The following is a 15,050-nucleotide window of genomic DNA, read 5'->3' on the forward strand; positions in this document are numbered from 1 at the left end:
CCCACCCTCAACACATCCCTCTGACACGACACGTCCAGACACGACACGCCCCACCGACACGCAACGTCCCACCGACACGAAACGTCCCACCGACACGACACACCCCACCGACACGACACACCCCACCGACACGAAACATCCCACCGACACGAAACATCCCACCCACACGACACATCCCACCCACACGACACATCCCACCCACACGACACATCCCACCGACACGACACATCCCACCGACAAGACACATCCCACCGACAAGACACATCCCACCCTCAACACATCCCACTGACTCAACACATCCCACTGACACAACACATCCCACTGACACAACACATCCCACTGACACTACACATCCCACCCTCAACACATCCCACCCTCAACACATCCCACAAACACAACACATCCCAGTGACTCAACACATCCCAGTGACTCAACACATCCCAGTGACTCAACACATCCCAGTGGCTCGGCATGTCCCAACCTCAACACATCCCACCGACACGACTCATCCCACCGACACGACTCATCCCACCGACACGACTCATCCCACCGACACGACACATCCCACCGACACGACACATCCCACCGACACGACACATCCCACCGGCACGAAACATCCCACCGGCACGAAACATCCCACTGAGACAACACGTCCCCTGACTCAACACATCCCACTGACTCAACGCAACCCACTGAGACAACACGTCCCACTGAGACAACACATCCCAGTGACTCAACACATCCCACTCACACAACACATCCCACCCTCAGCACATCCCACTGACTCAACACATCCCACTGACTCAACACATCCCACTGACTCAACACATCCCACTGACTCAACACATCCCACTGACTCAACACATCCCACTGACTCAACACATCCCACTGACTCAACACATCCCACTGACTCAACACATCCCACTGACTCAACACATCCCACTGACCCAACACATCCCACTGACCCAACACATCCCACTGACCCAACACATCCCACTGACTCAACACATCCCACTGACTCAACACATCCCACCCTCAACACATTTCACTGACACAACACATCCCACCCTCAACACATCCCATCGACACGACACACCCCACCGACACAGCACATCCCACTGACACAACACATCCCACTGACACAACACATCCCACTGACTCAATACATCCCACTGACTCAATACATCCCACTGACACAAGACATCCCACCCTCAACACATCCCACTGACTCAACTCATCCCAACATCAACACGTCCCACTCACACAACACGTCCCACTCACACAACACGTCCCACTCACACAACACGTCCCACCCTAAACACGTCCCACCGACACCACACCTCCCACTGACACCACACCTCCCACCGACACCACACCTCCCACTGAGACAACACATCCCACCCTCAACACATCCCACCCTCAACACATCCCACTGACTCAACACATCCCACTGACTCAACACATCCCACTGACTCAACACATCCTACTGACTCAACTCATCCCAACCTCAATTCATCCCACTGAGACGACACATCCCACTGACTCGACACATCAAACTGACTCGACACATCCCAGTGACTCGACACATCCCACCCTCAACACATCCCACCGACACCACACATCCCACCGACACCACACATCCCACCGACACCACACGTCTCATTGACACAACACGTCCCACTGAGACAACACGTCCCACTGAGACAACACATCCCACTGACACAACACATCCCACCCTCAACACATCCTACTGACTCAACACATCCCAACCTCAACACATCCTACTGACTCAACTCATCCCACCCTCAAATCATCCCACTGACTCAACACATCCCACCCTCAACACATCCCACCCTCAACACATCCCACCCTCAACACATCCCACCCTCAACACATCCCACCCTCAACACATCCCACCCTCAACACATCTCACCCTCAACACATCTCACCCTCAACACATCCCACTGACTCAACACATCCCAACCTCAACACATCCCAACCTCAACACATCCTACTGACTCAACTCATCCCACCCTCAAATCATCCCACCGACTCAACACATCCCACCGACTCAACACATCCCACCGACTCAACACATCCCACCGACTCAACACATCCCACCGACTCAACACATCCCAGTGACCCAACACATCCCAGTGACTCAACACATCCCACCCTCAACACATTTCACTGACACGACACACCCCACCGACACGACACACCCCACCGACACGACACACCCCACCGACACGACACACCCCACCGACACGACACACCCCACCGACACGACACACCCCACCGACACGACACACCCCACCGACACGACACATCCCACCGACTCGACACATCCCACCGACTCGACACATCCCACCGACTCGACACATCCCACCGACACAACACAGCCCACCGACACAACACAGCCCACCGACACAACACAGCCCGACACAACACAGCCCACCGACACAACACGTCCCACCGACTCAACACGTCCCACCGACACAACACGTCCCACCGACACAACACGTCCCACCGACACAACACGTCCCACCGACACAACACGTCCCACCGACACAACACGTCCCACCGACACAACACGTCCCACCGACACAACACGTCCCACCGACACAACACGTCCCACCGACACAACACATCCCACCGACACAACACATCCTACTGACAACACATCCCACCGACACAACACATCCCACCCTCAACACATCTCACTGACACAACACAGCCCACCCTCAACACATCCCACCGACACAACACATCCCACCGACACAACACATCCTACTGACAACACATCCCACCGACACAACACATCCCACCGACTCAACACATCCCACCGACTCAACACATCCCACCCTCAACACATCTCACTGACACAACACAGCCCACCCTCAACACATCCCACCGACACGACACACCCCACCGACTCAACACATCCCACCCTCAACACATCTCACTGACACAACACAGCCCACCCTCAACACATCCCACCGACACGACACACCCCACCGACACGACACACCCCACCGACACGACGCACCCCACCGACACGACGCAGCCCACCGACACGACGCAGCCCACCGACACGACGCAGCCCACCGACACGACGCAGCCCACCGACACGACGCAGCCCACCGACACGACGCAGCCCAATGACACAACGCATCCCACTGACAACGCATCCCACTGACAACGCATCCCACTGACAACGCATCCCACTGACAACGCATCCCACTGACAACGCATCCCACTGACTCAACACATTCCGCTGACTCAACACATTCCGCTGACTCAAAGCAACCTCTGAATAAGCTACAAGCATGCTTTGTTTCATTCTAAAACCAACTGCATTGGATAGTCTCAACACAACCAAGCAGCCAATAATAGAACATGATTGAGAGGATGTCAACTCACTTGAAAAAGCTAGATTGAGCTCTGAATAATTTTAAATGGAAATATTTTGGGTTTTGAGATAATCACATGGCTTCCCTCAGTGCAAGTGGATAACGCAGTGAATGTGAAAACAATTAAATTATTAGAAATGGATATGTTTGCAGGTGAAAACAGTTAGGAATGGGAACCAGAGATGGTGCAGCTCTAGCCTGTGGTCTCTTTCAATTTAGCAGGTGAGTAGGAACACAGATCTGTGACTACATGATATTATTAAAGGGCAGAGCAGGCTCAAAGGGCTGAGTGGCCTATTCCTATTCCTAATTTGTACATTGCTGGCCGACCTGCATCCTAACTCCATCTCTCTTATTGTGGATTTTTCACCTTTTGCACTATTTTGCCTAACAAAGAGGATTATTGAAACATAAACAGAGCATGAATGAGAGACTCAGCAGGTCTGGCAGCATCTGCAGACAGGGAAACAGTTAACATCCTGAGTCCGATATCACTCTCCTTCGGACATAAAACGGACTTAAATCAGACTCGAAACTTAAGTTTGTTTATATCTGCACAGATGCTGCCAGATCTGCTGGTTTTCTATTTATATGTATTTGTATCTGTTTATATTTCAGATTTCCAGTTTCTGCAGTGTGTTGATTTTGTTGAACAATCTGTCAATCGTGATTTTGATGTTTTGAGGGATAAGGAAAGATTGAAGAAGCTGGAACACCTTGGGCAGAAGAAGGCCGAGAGGAGATTTGATCAAGCATTTTCAAAAATGGTGAGCGGGCTAGACAGAGGGGAGAAACTAGCAAAAGATCGGAAGGGCACAGGTTTAAAGTGATAGGCAAATGAAGCAGAAAAAAACCAAAACCTGTCCCTCACAGCCAAGTATGGAATGCGCAGCCTGGAAGTGTGGTAGACACATAAAAAACTGCAGCTGCTGAATTCCAAAGTTAAAAATCACACAATCACCAGGTTATAGTCCAACAGCTTTAATTGGAAGCACTAGCTTTCAGAGCGCTGCTCCTTCATCAGAGACAACCACCTGACAAGGGAGCAGTGCTCTGAAAGCTAGTGCTTCCAATTAAACCTGTTGGACTATAACCTGGTGATTGTGTGATTTTTAACTTTCTACACCCCAGTCTAACACCGGCATCTCCAAGTCATGGCTGGAATCCAAGGTAGACAAGGAGGAGGCTGGAAGAACACAGTAAGCCAGGCAGCATCAGAAGCGAGAGAAGAAAAAGTCAATGTTTCTGTCTTTTCTCCTTTCTCCCTCTCATCCCCCCTTCCTTATCTGTTTTCTCCTCTTCCCTCACTATCCTCCACTCCCTCCTCTCTCTTCTGTCTTTTCTCCTCTCTCCCACTGTCTCTCCCTTCCACGTCTGTTTCCTCCTCTCGCTCCCTTCTTCCCCTATCCCACTCCACACTCTCTCTTTCTCCCTTAATTCTCACACACGCACTCTCTCCCCCAGTGTCTTTCTCCACCTCCCTCTCTCTTTCTCATTCTCTCTTACTGCAATCTTTCCAGCCCCCACCTCTTTCTCTTTACCGCTCCTTTCTTCAGGCCTGGGGGTGGGAGTAATGGGAACTGCAGATAAAGGGGGTGGGGTGGGAGTGGGGAGACGAGGGAAGTGGTTGTCAATTGAGGCGTTCAATGATTATTTGGATCGATCTGGTGTGCAGAAAAGTTAAGAAATTAGCAAAAGGAGATAGAACTGGCATAGATGCGATGGACTGAATGGCTTCCTTTGGCACCATAACAATTCCATAAAGCCCAACCCCCATCTGTGCCATCCTATACCCACTTTCTACTTGGGGCTGGGACTATGGGAGTGAGGGGTGGAGGGTAAAGGGGTATAGTAAGTAGCAGGTGAGCACAAACCTGTCCAGGAAAACGAGCTGGCTCTCTGGACCGTAGAACCAGTTGTAATTGGAGTCAGCGATGCCCACAGTCCTCTGGAAGCCGGGCAACAGGGTGGCGTAGTAGAACCAGAAATGCTGCTTGAGCCAGGGGCTCCCGGTATGGTTGAGATGGAAGTGCCGCAGGGCCAGCGCCACGTACTGGGTGACGGAGCGGGCGGTGTAGCTGCCGTAGGCCACACCTTCGTCCAGGGAGCCATCCACCACATGGTCGAGCAGGAACATGGTCTTCTCCATCACGTCGACGGCAATCTGCTTGCAGAGCAGGGCGGTCTGCGGCCGGTGGGGGCTCAGCACCAGGGCCCCCACCAGCAGCGCCACGATGTTGGTCGCCTGGTGGTTGTGCAAGTAGTGTTTGCCCCAGGCCCGGTACTTGGAGAACTCGTACAGCTCCTTGGTCACTCCGTGGATCTTCTCCAGGTAGCTCTGCCTCCGCGCCGCATCCAGGAACGGGTAGAGGAAGTCGAAAGCGGTAGCAAAGCCGGTCAGGGAATGGGCTACCGGCACCTCGTCGTTGGGTGCCACCCTCACCTGCCACTGAGGGTAGCTGGCCATTCGGTCTAGGTAGTCGAGGGTGAAGTCTAGAGCTGCCTGGTCCTCTGGGTACAGGAGGCAGTAGAGGGACAGCACCCCCAGATTGTTGCCATAAACCTCGTTCCACTTGGCAGAGAAGCTGAGGTGGTCACTGGGGGGCAGGTAGAAGTTGGGTTTGCCCAGCATGGTGCCAACAGCACTCCTGATAGCCCGAGTGATGGCTGAATGACTGCTGCTGTGGGACTTCTGCCGCAGGCCGCTCACATCGCTGGGGTCGAAGTACAGCAGGGGGTGAGGCAGCCGCTTCGGCCCCTCGGATACCGACCCTCCGCTCCTCTCCCAGCGGCCAGACCGCTCGGCCAGCCCGTAGCACAGCAGCAGCAGCAGCAAGAGCAAGCAGCCACTGCTTCCTAACGCCATGTTACATCCTCAGGGCAGTTCTCTGGATCTCTCTCCTGGACTGCATTAGACACACTCTCTCTCTTACACACACACACAGAGACAGACCCGCACTGATCCAGATCCAGATCCAGCTCCAACCCGCACTAACTTCACACACACATAGACAGATCCCAGCCCCTCTCTCTCCCTCCTCTCACACACTCTGCCTCTCTCTCCTCCTCACACACTCTGCCTCTCTCTCCTTCCTCTCACACTCTGCCTCTCTCTTCCTCCTCCTACACCCTGTCTCTCTCTCCCTCCTCACACACTCTGCCTCTCTCTCTCCCTCCTCCTCTCACACACTCTGCCTCTCTCTTCCTCCTCCTACACACTGCCTCTCTCTCCCTCCTCACACACTCTGCCTCTCTCTCTCCCTCCTCCTCTCACACACTCTGCCTCTCTCTCCCTCCTCACACACTCTGCCTCTCTCTCCCTCCTCACACACTCTGCCTCTCTCTCCCTCCTCCTATGCCACACTCCCTCTCTCCCAGCTTCACTATATTCTCCACCTCTCCCACACTCTCACCCCTATTTTCTCTCGAACATTCTCTTTCCTCTCCCTTCCCTGTTTTCTCCTCTCACAAGCTCCCCTCTTCCCTGTTTTCTTGTCTCTCAGACATTCTTCCTCTCCTCCCCCTTCCCTGTCTGTTTTCTCTTCCTCCACTCTCTCCTGTCTTTTCTCACACTCTTTTCCCTCCCTGTCTGTTTCCTTCTCTCACTCGCTTCTTCCTCTCTCCACCCCACGCTCCCTCCTTCTCCCTTAGTTCTCCCACATGCGCTTTCTCCCCCAGTATTTTTCTCTACCTCTCTCTTTCTCACTCTCTCTTACTGCAGACTTTCCAGCCCTCACCTCTCTCTCTTTACCGCTCTTTTCTTCCTTAATTCTCGCTGTCTTTTTTTCGCTCTCTCTCTCTCAACCACACACTTTCCTACCTTGCTCGCTCCTCCCTCTCTCTCTGGGTGATCAGATCTAGCTCCGCACCACCAAACTGATCGAGTTGATGTATTCCGTCTCTTTCACACCGTTCCCCGCCCTTATACACGCACTGAGAGAGAGAGAGAGAGAGCCACTATCCTGGGATTGCCATCTATTACCCACCTCCACTTGTCTGCCGGGGTATACATTGTCTTTGTGTCTATTGGGAATACAGTCTCTGTGCTATGAGTACAATCTGTGTGTGTGTGTTTGCAGTGGGAATTCAGTGCCTGTGTCTCTGTGCTGGCAATACAGTCCCTGGGTTTGGAATACAGTTTCTGTGTGTCTCTGTGCTGGGAATACAATCTCTGAGCTGGTGTTACACTCTCTCTCTCTCTGAGCTGGTGTTACACTCTCTCTCTCTCTCTCTGAGCTGGGGTTACAGTCTCTCTCTCTCTCTGAGCTGGGGTTACAGTCTCTCTCTCTCTCTGCGTTGGGGTTCCAGTCTCACTCTGTCTCTCACTCTGAGCTGGGGTTGCAGTCTTTCTCTCTTTCTGAGTTGGGGTTTCACTCTCTCTCTCTCTCTGAGCTGAGGTTCCTTTCTCTCTCTCTCTCTCTCTCTGAGCTGGGGTGACAGTCTCTCTCTCTCTGCGTTGGGGTTCCAGTCTGTCTCTCTTGCGCTCTCTCTCTCTCTCTCTGAGTTCGGGTTCCAGTCTCACACTCTCTCTCTCTCTCTCTCTCTCCCCATCCCTGAGCTGGGGTCACAGTCTCTCTCTCTCTTTCACTGAGCTGGGGTTACAGTCTCTCTCTCTCTCTCTCTCTCCCCCCCCCCACCCCAACCCTGAGCTGGGGTTACAGTCTCTCTCTCTCTTTCTATGATCTGGGGTCACAGTCTCTCTCTCTCTCTCTCTCTCCCTCTTTGAGCAGGTGTTACAGTCTCTCTCTCTCTCTCTGAGCTGGGACTGCAGTGTCTCTCTCTCTCTCTCTGAGCTGGGGTTCCAGTCTCTCTCTCTCTCTCTCTCTGGGCTGGGAATTGCAGTCTCTCTCTCTCTGAGCTGGGGTTACAGTCTCTCTCTCTCTCTCTGAGCTGGGGTTACAGTCTCTCTCTCTCTCTCTCTCTCTGAGCTGGGGTTACAGTCTCTCTCTCTCTCTCTCTCTCTGAGCTGGGGTTACAGTCTCTCTCTCTCTCTCTGAGCTGGGGTTACAGTCTCTCTCTCTCTCTCTCTCTGAGCTGGGGTTACAGTCTCTCTCTCTCTCTCTGAGCTGGGGTTACAGTCTCTCTCTCTCTCTCTCTCTGAGCTGGGGTTACAGTCTCTCTCTCTCTCTCTCTCTGAGCTGGGGTGACAGTCTCTCTCTCTCTCTCTGAGCTGGGGTTACAGTCTCTCTCTCTCTCTCTCTGAGCTGGGGTTACAGTCTCTCTCTCTCTCTCTGAGCTGGGGTGACAGTCTCTCTCTCTCTCTCTCTCTCTCTGAGTTGGGGTTCCAGTCTGTCTCTCTCTCTCTCTCTGAGTTGGGGTTCCAGTCTGTCTCTCTCTCTCTCTCTCTGACCTGGAGTTCCAGTCTGTCTCTCTCTCTCTCTATGATCTGGGGTTACAGTCTCTCTCTGAATTGGGGTTCCAGTCTGTCTCTCTCTCTCTCCCTCTCTCTCTCTGAGCTGGGGGTACAGTCTCTCTCTCTCTCTCTCTCTCTCTCTCAGAGTTGGGGTTCCAGTCTGTCTCTCTCTCTCTCTCTCTCCCTCTCTGAGCTGTGGTTCCAGTCTCTCTCTCTCTCTCTGAGCTGGGGTTCCAGTCTCTCTCTCTCTCTCTCTGGGCTGGGAATTGCAGTCTCTCTCTCTCTGAGCTGGGGTTACAATCTCTCTCTCTGAGCTGGGGTTACAGTCTCTCTCTCTCTCTCTCTGAGCTGGGGTTACAGTCTCTCTCTCTCTCTCTCTCTCTGAGCTGGGGTTACAGTCTCTCTCTCTCTCTCTCTCTCTCTGAGCTGGGGTTACAGTCTCTCTCTCTCTCTCTGAGCTGGGGTTACAGTCTCTCTCTCTCTCTCTCTCTCTGAGCTGGGGTTACAGTCTCTCTCTCTCTCTCTGAGCTGGGGTTACAGTCTCTCTCTCTCTCTCTCTCTGAGCTGGGGTTACAGTCTCTCTCTCTCTCTCTGAGCTGGGGTTACAGTCTCTCTCTCTCTCTCTCTCTGAGCTGGGGTTACAGTCTCTCTCTCTCTCTCTCTGAGCTGGGGTGACAGTCTCTCTCTCTCTCTCTCTCTCTGAGCTGGGGTTACAGTCTCTCTCTCTCTCTGAGCTGGGGTTACAGTCTCTCTCTCTCTCTCTGAGCTGGGGTGACAGTCTCTCTCTCTCTCTCTCTCTCTCTGAGTTGGGGTTCCAGTCTGTCTCTCTCTCTCTCTCTCTGAGTTGGGGTTCCAGTCTGTCTCTCTCTCTCTCTCTCTCTCTGACCTGGAGTTCCAGTCTGTCTCTCTCTCTCTCTATGATCTGGGGTTACAGTCTCTCTCTGAATTGGGGTTCCAGTCTGTCTCTCTCTCTCTCCCTCTCTCTCTCTGAGCTGGGGGTACAGTCTCTCTCTCTCTCTCTCTCTCTCTCTCAGAGTTGGGGTTCCAGTCTGTCTCTCTCTCTCTCTCTCTCCCTCTCTGAGCTGGGGTTCCAGTCTCTCTCTCTCTCTCTGAGCTGGGGTTCCAGTCTCTCTCTCTCTCTCTCTGGGCTGGGAATTGCAGTCTCTCTCTCTCTGAGCTGGGGTTACAATCTCTCTCTCTGAGCTGGGGTTACAGTCTCTCTCTCTCTCTCTCTGAGCTGGGGTTACAGTCTCTCTCTCTCTCTCTCTCTCTCTCTCTGAGCTGGGGTTACAGTCTCTCTCTCTCTCTCTCTCTGAGCTGGGGTTACAGTCTCTCTCTCTCTCTCTGAGCTGGGGTTACAGTCTCTCTCTCTCTCTCTCTCTCTCTCTGAGCTGGGGTTACAGTCTCTCTCTCTCTCTCTCTCTGAGCTGGGGTTACAGTCTCTCTCTCTCTCTCTCTCTGAGCTGGGGTGACAGTCTCTCTCTCTCTCTCTCTCTGAGCTGGGGTTACAGTCTCTCTCTCTCTCTCTCTCTGAGCTGGGGTTACAGTCTCTCTCTCTCTCTCTGAGCTGGGGTGACAGTCTCTCTCTCTCTCTCTCTCTCTGAGCTGGGGTTACAGTCTCTCTCTCTCTCTGAGCTGGGGTTACAGTCTCTCTCTCTCTGAGCTGGGGTGACAGTCTCTCTCTCTCTCTCTCTCTCTCTGAGCTGGGATTGTAGTCTCTCTCTCTCTCTGAGCTGGGATTGCAGTCTCTCTCTCTCTCTCTGAGCTGGGGTTACAGTCTCTCTTTCTCTCTCTCTCTCTCTCTCTCTCTGAGTTTGGGTTCCAGTCCCTCTCTCTCTCTCTCTCTCTCTCTGAGCTGGGAATGCAGTGTCTCTCTCTCTCTCTCTCTCTCTCTGAGCTGGGATTACAGTCTCTTCTCTCTGTCTCTCTGAGCTGGGGTGGCAGTCTCTCTCTCTGAGTTGGGGTTCCAGTCTGTCTCTCTCGCTCTCTCTCTCTCTCTGAGCTGGGGTTGCAGTCTCTCTCTCTAGGTAAAAACATTGACTGCAGATGCTGGAAACCAGATTCTGGATTAGTGGTGCTGGAAGTGGTAGTGAGTGGGGGAGGAGATGAAGGTGATAGGTCAGGGAGGAGAGAGTGGAGTGGATAGGTGGAAGAGAAGATAGACAGGTTGGACAAACCCGGACAAGTCATGGGGACAGTGCTGAGCTGGAAGTTTGAAACTAGGATGAGGTGGGGTAAGGGGAAATGAGGAAGCTGTTGAAGTCCACATTGATGCCCTGGGGTTGAAGTGTCCTGAGGTGGAAGATGAAGCGTTCTTCCTCCAGGAGTCTGGTGGTGAGGGAGCGGCGGTGAAGGAGGCCCTGGACCTCCATGTCCTCGGCAGAGTGGGAGGGGGAGTTGAAATGTTGGGCCAAGGGGCGGTGTGGTTGATTGGTGCGGGTATCTCGGAGATATTCCCTAAAGCGCTCTACTTGGAGGTGCCCAGTCTCCCCAATGTAGAGGAGACCGCATCGGGAGCAACGGATACAATAAATGATATTAGTGGATGTGCAGGTAAAACTTTGATGGATGTGGAAGGCTCCTTTAGGGCCTTGGATAGAGGTGAGGGAGGAGGTATGGGCACAGGTTTTACAGTTCCTGCGGTGGCAGGGGAAGGTGCCAGGATGGGAGGGTGGGTTGTAGGGGGGCGTAGATCTGACCAGGTAGTCACAGAGGGAACGGTCTTTGCAGAAGGCAGAAAGGGGTGAGGAGGGAAATATATCCCTGGTGGTGGGGTCTTTTTGGAGGTGGTGGAAATGTCGGCGGATGATTTTTCCACTCCACCCTCTCCCCCCGACCTATCACCTTCATCCCCTCCCCCACTCACCCATTGTACTGATCTGGGGTTGCAGTCTCTCTCTCTCTCTCTCACTCTCTCTCTCTCTCTCTCTCTCTGAGCTGGGGTTACAGTCTCTCTCTCTCTCTCTCTTTAATTTGGGGTGACAGTCTCTCTCTCTCTCTGAGCTGGGATTACAGTCTCTCTCTCTCTCTCTCTGAGCTGGGGTTACAGTCTATTTCTCTCTCTCTCCCTCTCTCTCTCTCTCTGAGCTGGGATTACAGTCTCTCTCTCTGAGCTGGGGTGACAGTATCTCTCTCTGAGCTGGGGTTACAGTCTCTCTCTGAACTGGGCTAACAGTCTCTCTCTGAGCTGGGGTTGCAGTCTCTCTCTTTCTCTGAGCTGGGATTACATTATCTCTCTCTCTCTCTCAGATAGGTTATCTCCATCTGAAAAACGCCCCCTTCCCCTCGCCTCTGGAACACACGACTCGCCAGAATCCAAGGGGAGGGAAGGCTGGATCTCAGAGGCACGACCTTTCCCGTGAAGTTGCCAAACTTCGAAAATATTTTTCGATAAACAGAAGGAATTCCTGAGCAGCCTGGGTTCCTCTTCAAGCAGTTCGGGCCTCGTCAGACCCACTGGCTGATTGATTCCCCAGCCTGCCCCCTCGGCTGGGCCATCTCTCTCTGTCTCAGGATTAACTCTCCTGTCAAACCCAGCCAACAAACCCACAGACATACAGGCAGAGAGCACTCTCAAACCCTTCCTGCAAACTGCCTGAAGTCAGGATGGCTTATTTCTAAATCACAATTTGTTTTGCTTCAATCATGCTTCATGAAAAATGTGATTTCAGAAAATGATTCTAACTTTGCTAACTCGATTTTAACTTCACAAACACACACACACACACACACACACACACACACCAGCCGGGGGAGGCAGAAGAGGGCGCAGTCTCTCAGTTCAGCATCAGATCCAGACTTGTCATTGGCACATACCGACTGGACACAGACATGTTCGCCTGAGTGTTAATCCCCGCTGTTGCTGCAAACACAGCAGTTCCCCCTGCCCAAGAGGCCATACCACAGAAACGTCTCCACACACGCTGTGGCAGGGGAGAGAGCAAGTCAAGTTTTAAAATATATATTTTTGTGCAGAATTTACATTCTTTCTATTCTTTCCCTTAGAACTGCCCCTCATAGAAAATTAAAATCCACACAACACCAGGTTATAGTCCAACAGGTTTATTTGGAATCACTAGCTTTCGGAGCGCTGCTCCTTCATCAGGTGGTTGCAGACCTGTTGAAGGAGCAGTGGTCCAAAAGCTAGTGCTTCCAAATAAACCTGTTAGACTATAACCTGGTGTTGAAACTGTGTTGCTGGAAAAGCGCAGCAGGTCAGGCAGCATCCAAGGAGCAGGAGAATCGACATTTCGGGCATGAGCCCTTCCTCAGGAATGAATGAACACATTTTCAGCTCTGACCATGAACCATTGTTGATTGTCCAGAACATCCATCTGGCTCTCTAATGTCCTTCAGGGAAGAAAATCTGCCGTCCTCACCTTGTCGGGTCTACGTGTGACTCCAGATCCACATCAATGTGGTTGACTCTCAACTGGGGCAACTTTTTTCATGCAGAGGATGGTACGTGTATGGAATGTGCTGCCAGAGGATGTGGTGGAGGCTGGTACAATTGCAACATTTAAAAGGCATTTGGATGGGTATATGATTAGGAAGGGTTTGGAGGGATATGGGCTGGGTGCTGGCAGGTGGGACTAGATTGGGTTGGGATATCTGGTCGACATGGGTGGGTTGGACTGAAGGGTCTGTTTCCATGCTGTACATCTCTATGACTCTATGACTCTAAATAGCTGAGCAAGCCACTCAGTTGTATCAATCACTACAAAATCTCAAAGAAATAAAACTGGAGAGACAAGCTGACATTGCCATAGGCACCAGAAAAAAAAACAACAGCAGAAACAGCCCATTCGATCTTGCAGAGTCCTCCTCACTAACATCTGGGGGCTAGTGCCAACATTGGGAGAGCTGTCTCACGAACTCATCAGTCTGACACAGTCATACTCCTGGAATCATACATTACAGACAATGTCGCAGACCCCACCATCACCATCCCTGGGACAGACCCAGCAGAGGGGGTGGCACAGTGGCATACTGGACGAGCCCCCAAATTGTTACGAGCCCTTCTGTTAATTAAACCAAACACCCAGAAAAGCTCACCTCGCCTTGTAATCTGTTAAAATATGAGTGACAGAAAACTCAAAAATTCCACTATATAAAGAAAAAATACGAAGTTGTTCTTTGATTCTAAAAGTGAACATTAAACAATAACTATTCACAATTCTAAGCCTTCTTTCCCTTAAAGGTTTGTTATCTACCTCCAACTCTATCACAATCTACTGTTACAATAACCACCCATATTAAAATTACGGGTGAAAAAATGCTAGACCAGTCAGCAATGTACAGGTCCCACGGGTGAATAAACGCTTGACCATCCAGCAATGCACAGGTCCCACAAATGAATAAATGCTAGACCAGTCAGCAATGTACAGGTCCCATGGGTGAATAAATGCGAGACCAATCTGCAATGTACAGGTCTGATAGGTGAATAAATGCTAGACCAGCCAGCAACTTAATTTTCAAACATAGAAAGCCGCAGTCATCTCCGATGTTTTCCTCCCTCTGTCTGTAGATCTCCCTGGGTTGGTCTTCGGTCTTTTGCTGCCAAGCTGTTGCATATGAAGAAGGTATCTTTAATAGAGATAGTTTTGGTCACAGTTACTCTGTCAATGGCAGTTGGTCGCTCTGTCTGGCTAACTCTCAAAATGCCTACTTCTTTATTTTTTTTCCCTTTTTTTGCAAGTGTGAGACGCAGTGAGAGACACAAAGTGCATAAATCTTTATTTAATTTCCACCAGCAGGAAGAAAGGAAACACCCAAGTGGCCTGTGACAAGCAGTGCCCTTCACAACAAAGGGCAATGCTGTATGATCAACACTGATGTTTTTTTTCTTTTTAGAAGATCATTTCCTGAATAAGCTTGTTCAAACATTATTACATAGCTCTGGAACAGGTGGGACTTGAACCTAAGCCACGTGATCCAGAGGTAGGGATACTACCACTGCACCACAAGAGGGCCACAGGTCATTGCCTGCTTCTTTACAGCCCAAATATCGAATCATCTTATTGGTTCAATGTTGTCAAAAACAATAAATTCCAACTTGTTTATGTTTTAGTGTCCTGGGGCATAATGTAAACTGATTGGTTAGATTTGACTGGTAATTAAAACAACTGAGGTATCTAGTTTACAGCCAAATGTTACATTTCTTTCACTTTTCCAGAACATTCTGAGACTGCTAGTCAGTCACATGACAGGTGCCTGCAAGCTCTCAGTGCCAAACAGTCTTTAATCCCTCTTAAAGGTACAGTACACACCTTCAACTACATAAC

The 15,050-nt window shown here is 51.4% G+C and overlaps 1 protein-coding gene across 1 annotated transcript in view; it reads right to left on the reverse strand.

The window, feature by feature from the left end:
- The window catches only part of LOC132815106 (dermatan-sulfate epimerase-like protein), a 54,177-nt gene extending 47,537 nt beyond the window's left edge, over window positions 1-6,640 (reverse strand). Inside the window, exon 1 of the mRNA XM_060823873.1 lies at window positions 5,288-6,640. Coding sequence (XP_060679856.1) covers window positions 5,288-6,279 — 992 coding nt within the window. The 5' untranslated portion in view covers window positions 6,280-6,640. The remainder of the gene's footprint in view (window positions 1-5,287) is intronic.
- Between the last annotated feature and the right edge of the window lie 8,410 nt (window positions 6,641-15,050).

Source organism: Hemiscyllium ocellatum, chromosome 4 (assembly GCF_020745735.1).
Source record: "Hemiscyllium ocellatum isolate sHemOce1 chromosome 4, sHemOce1.pat.X.cur, whole genome shotgun sequence".
Lineage (NCBI taxonomy): Eukaryota > Metazoa > Chordata > Chondrichthyes > Orectolobiformes > Hemiscylliidae > Hemiscyllium > Hemiscyllium ocellatum.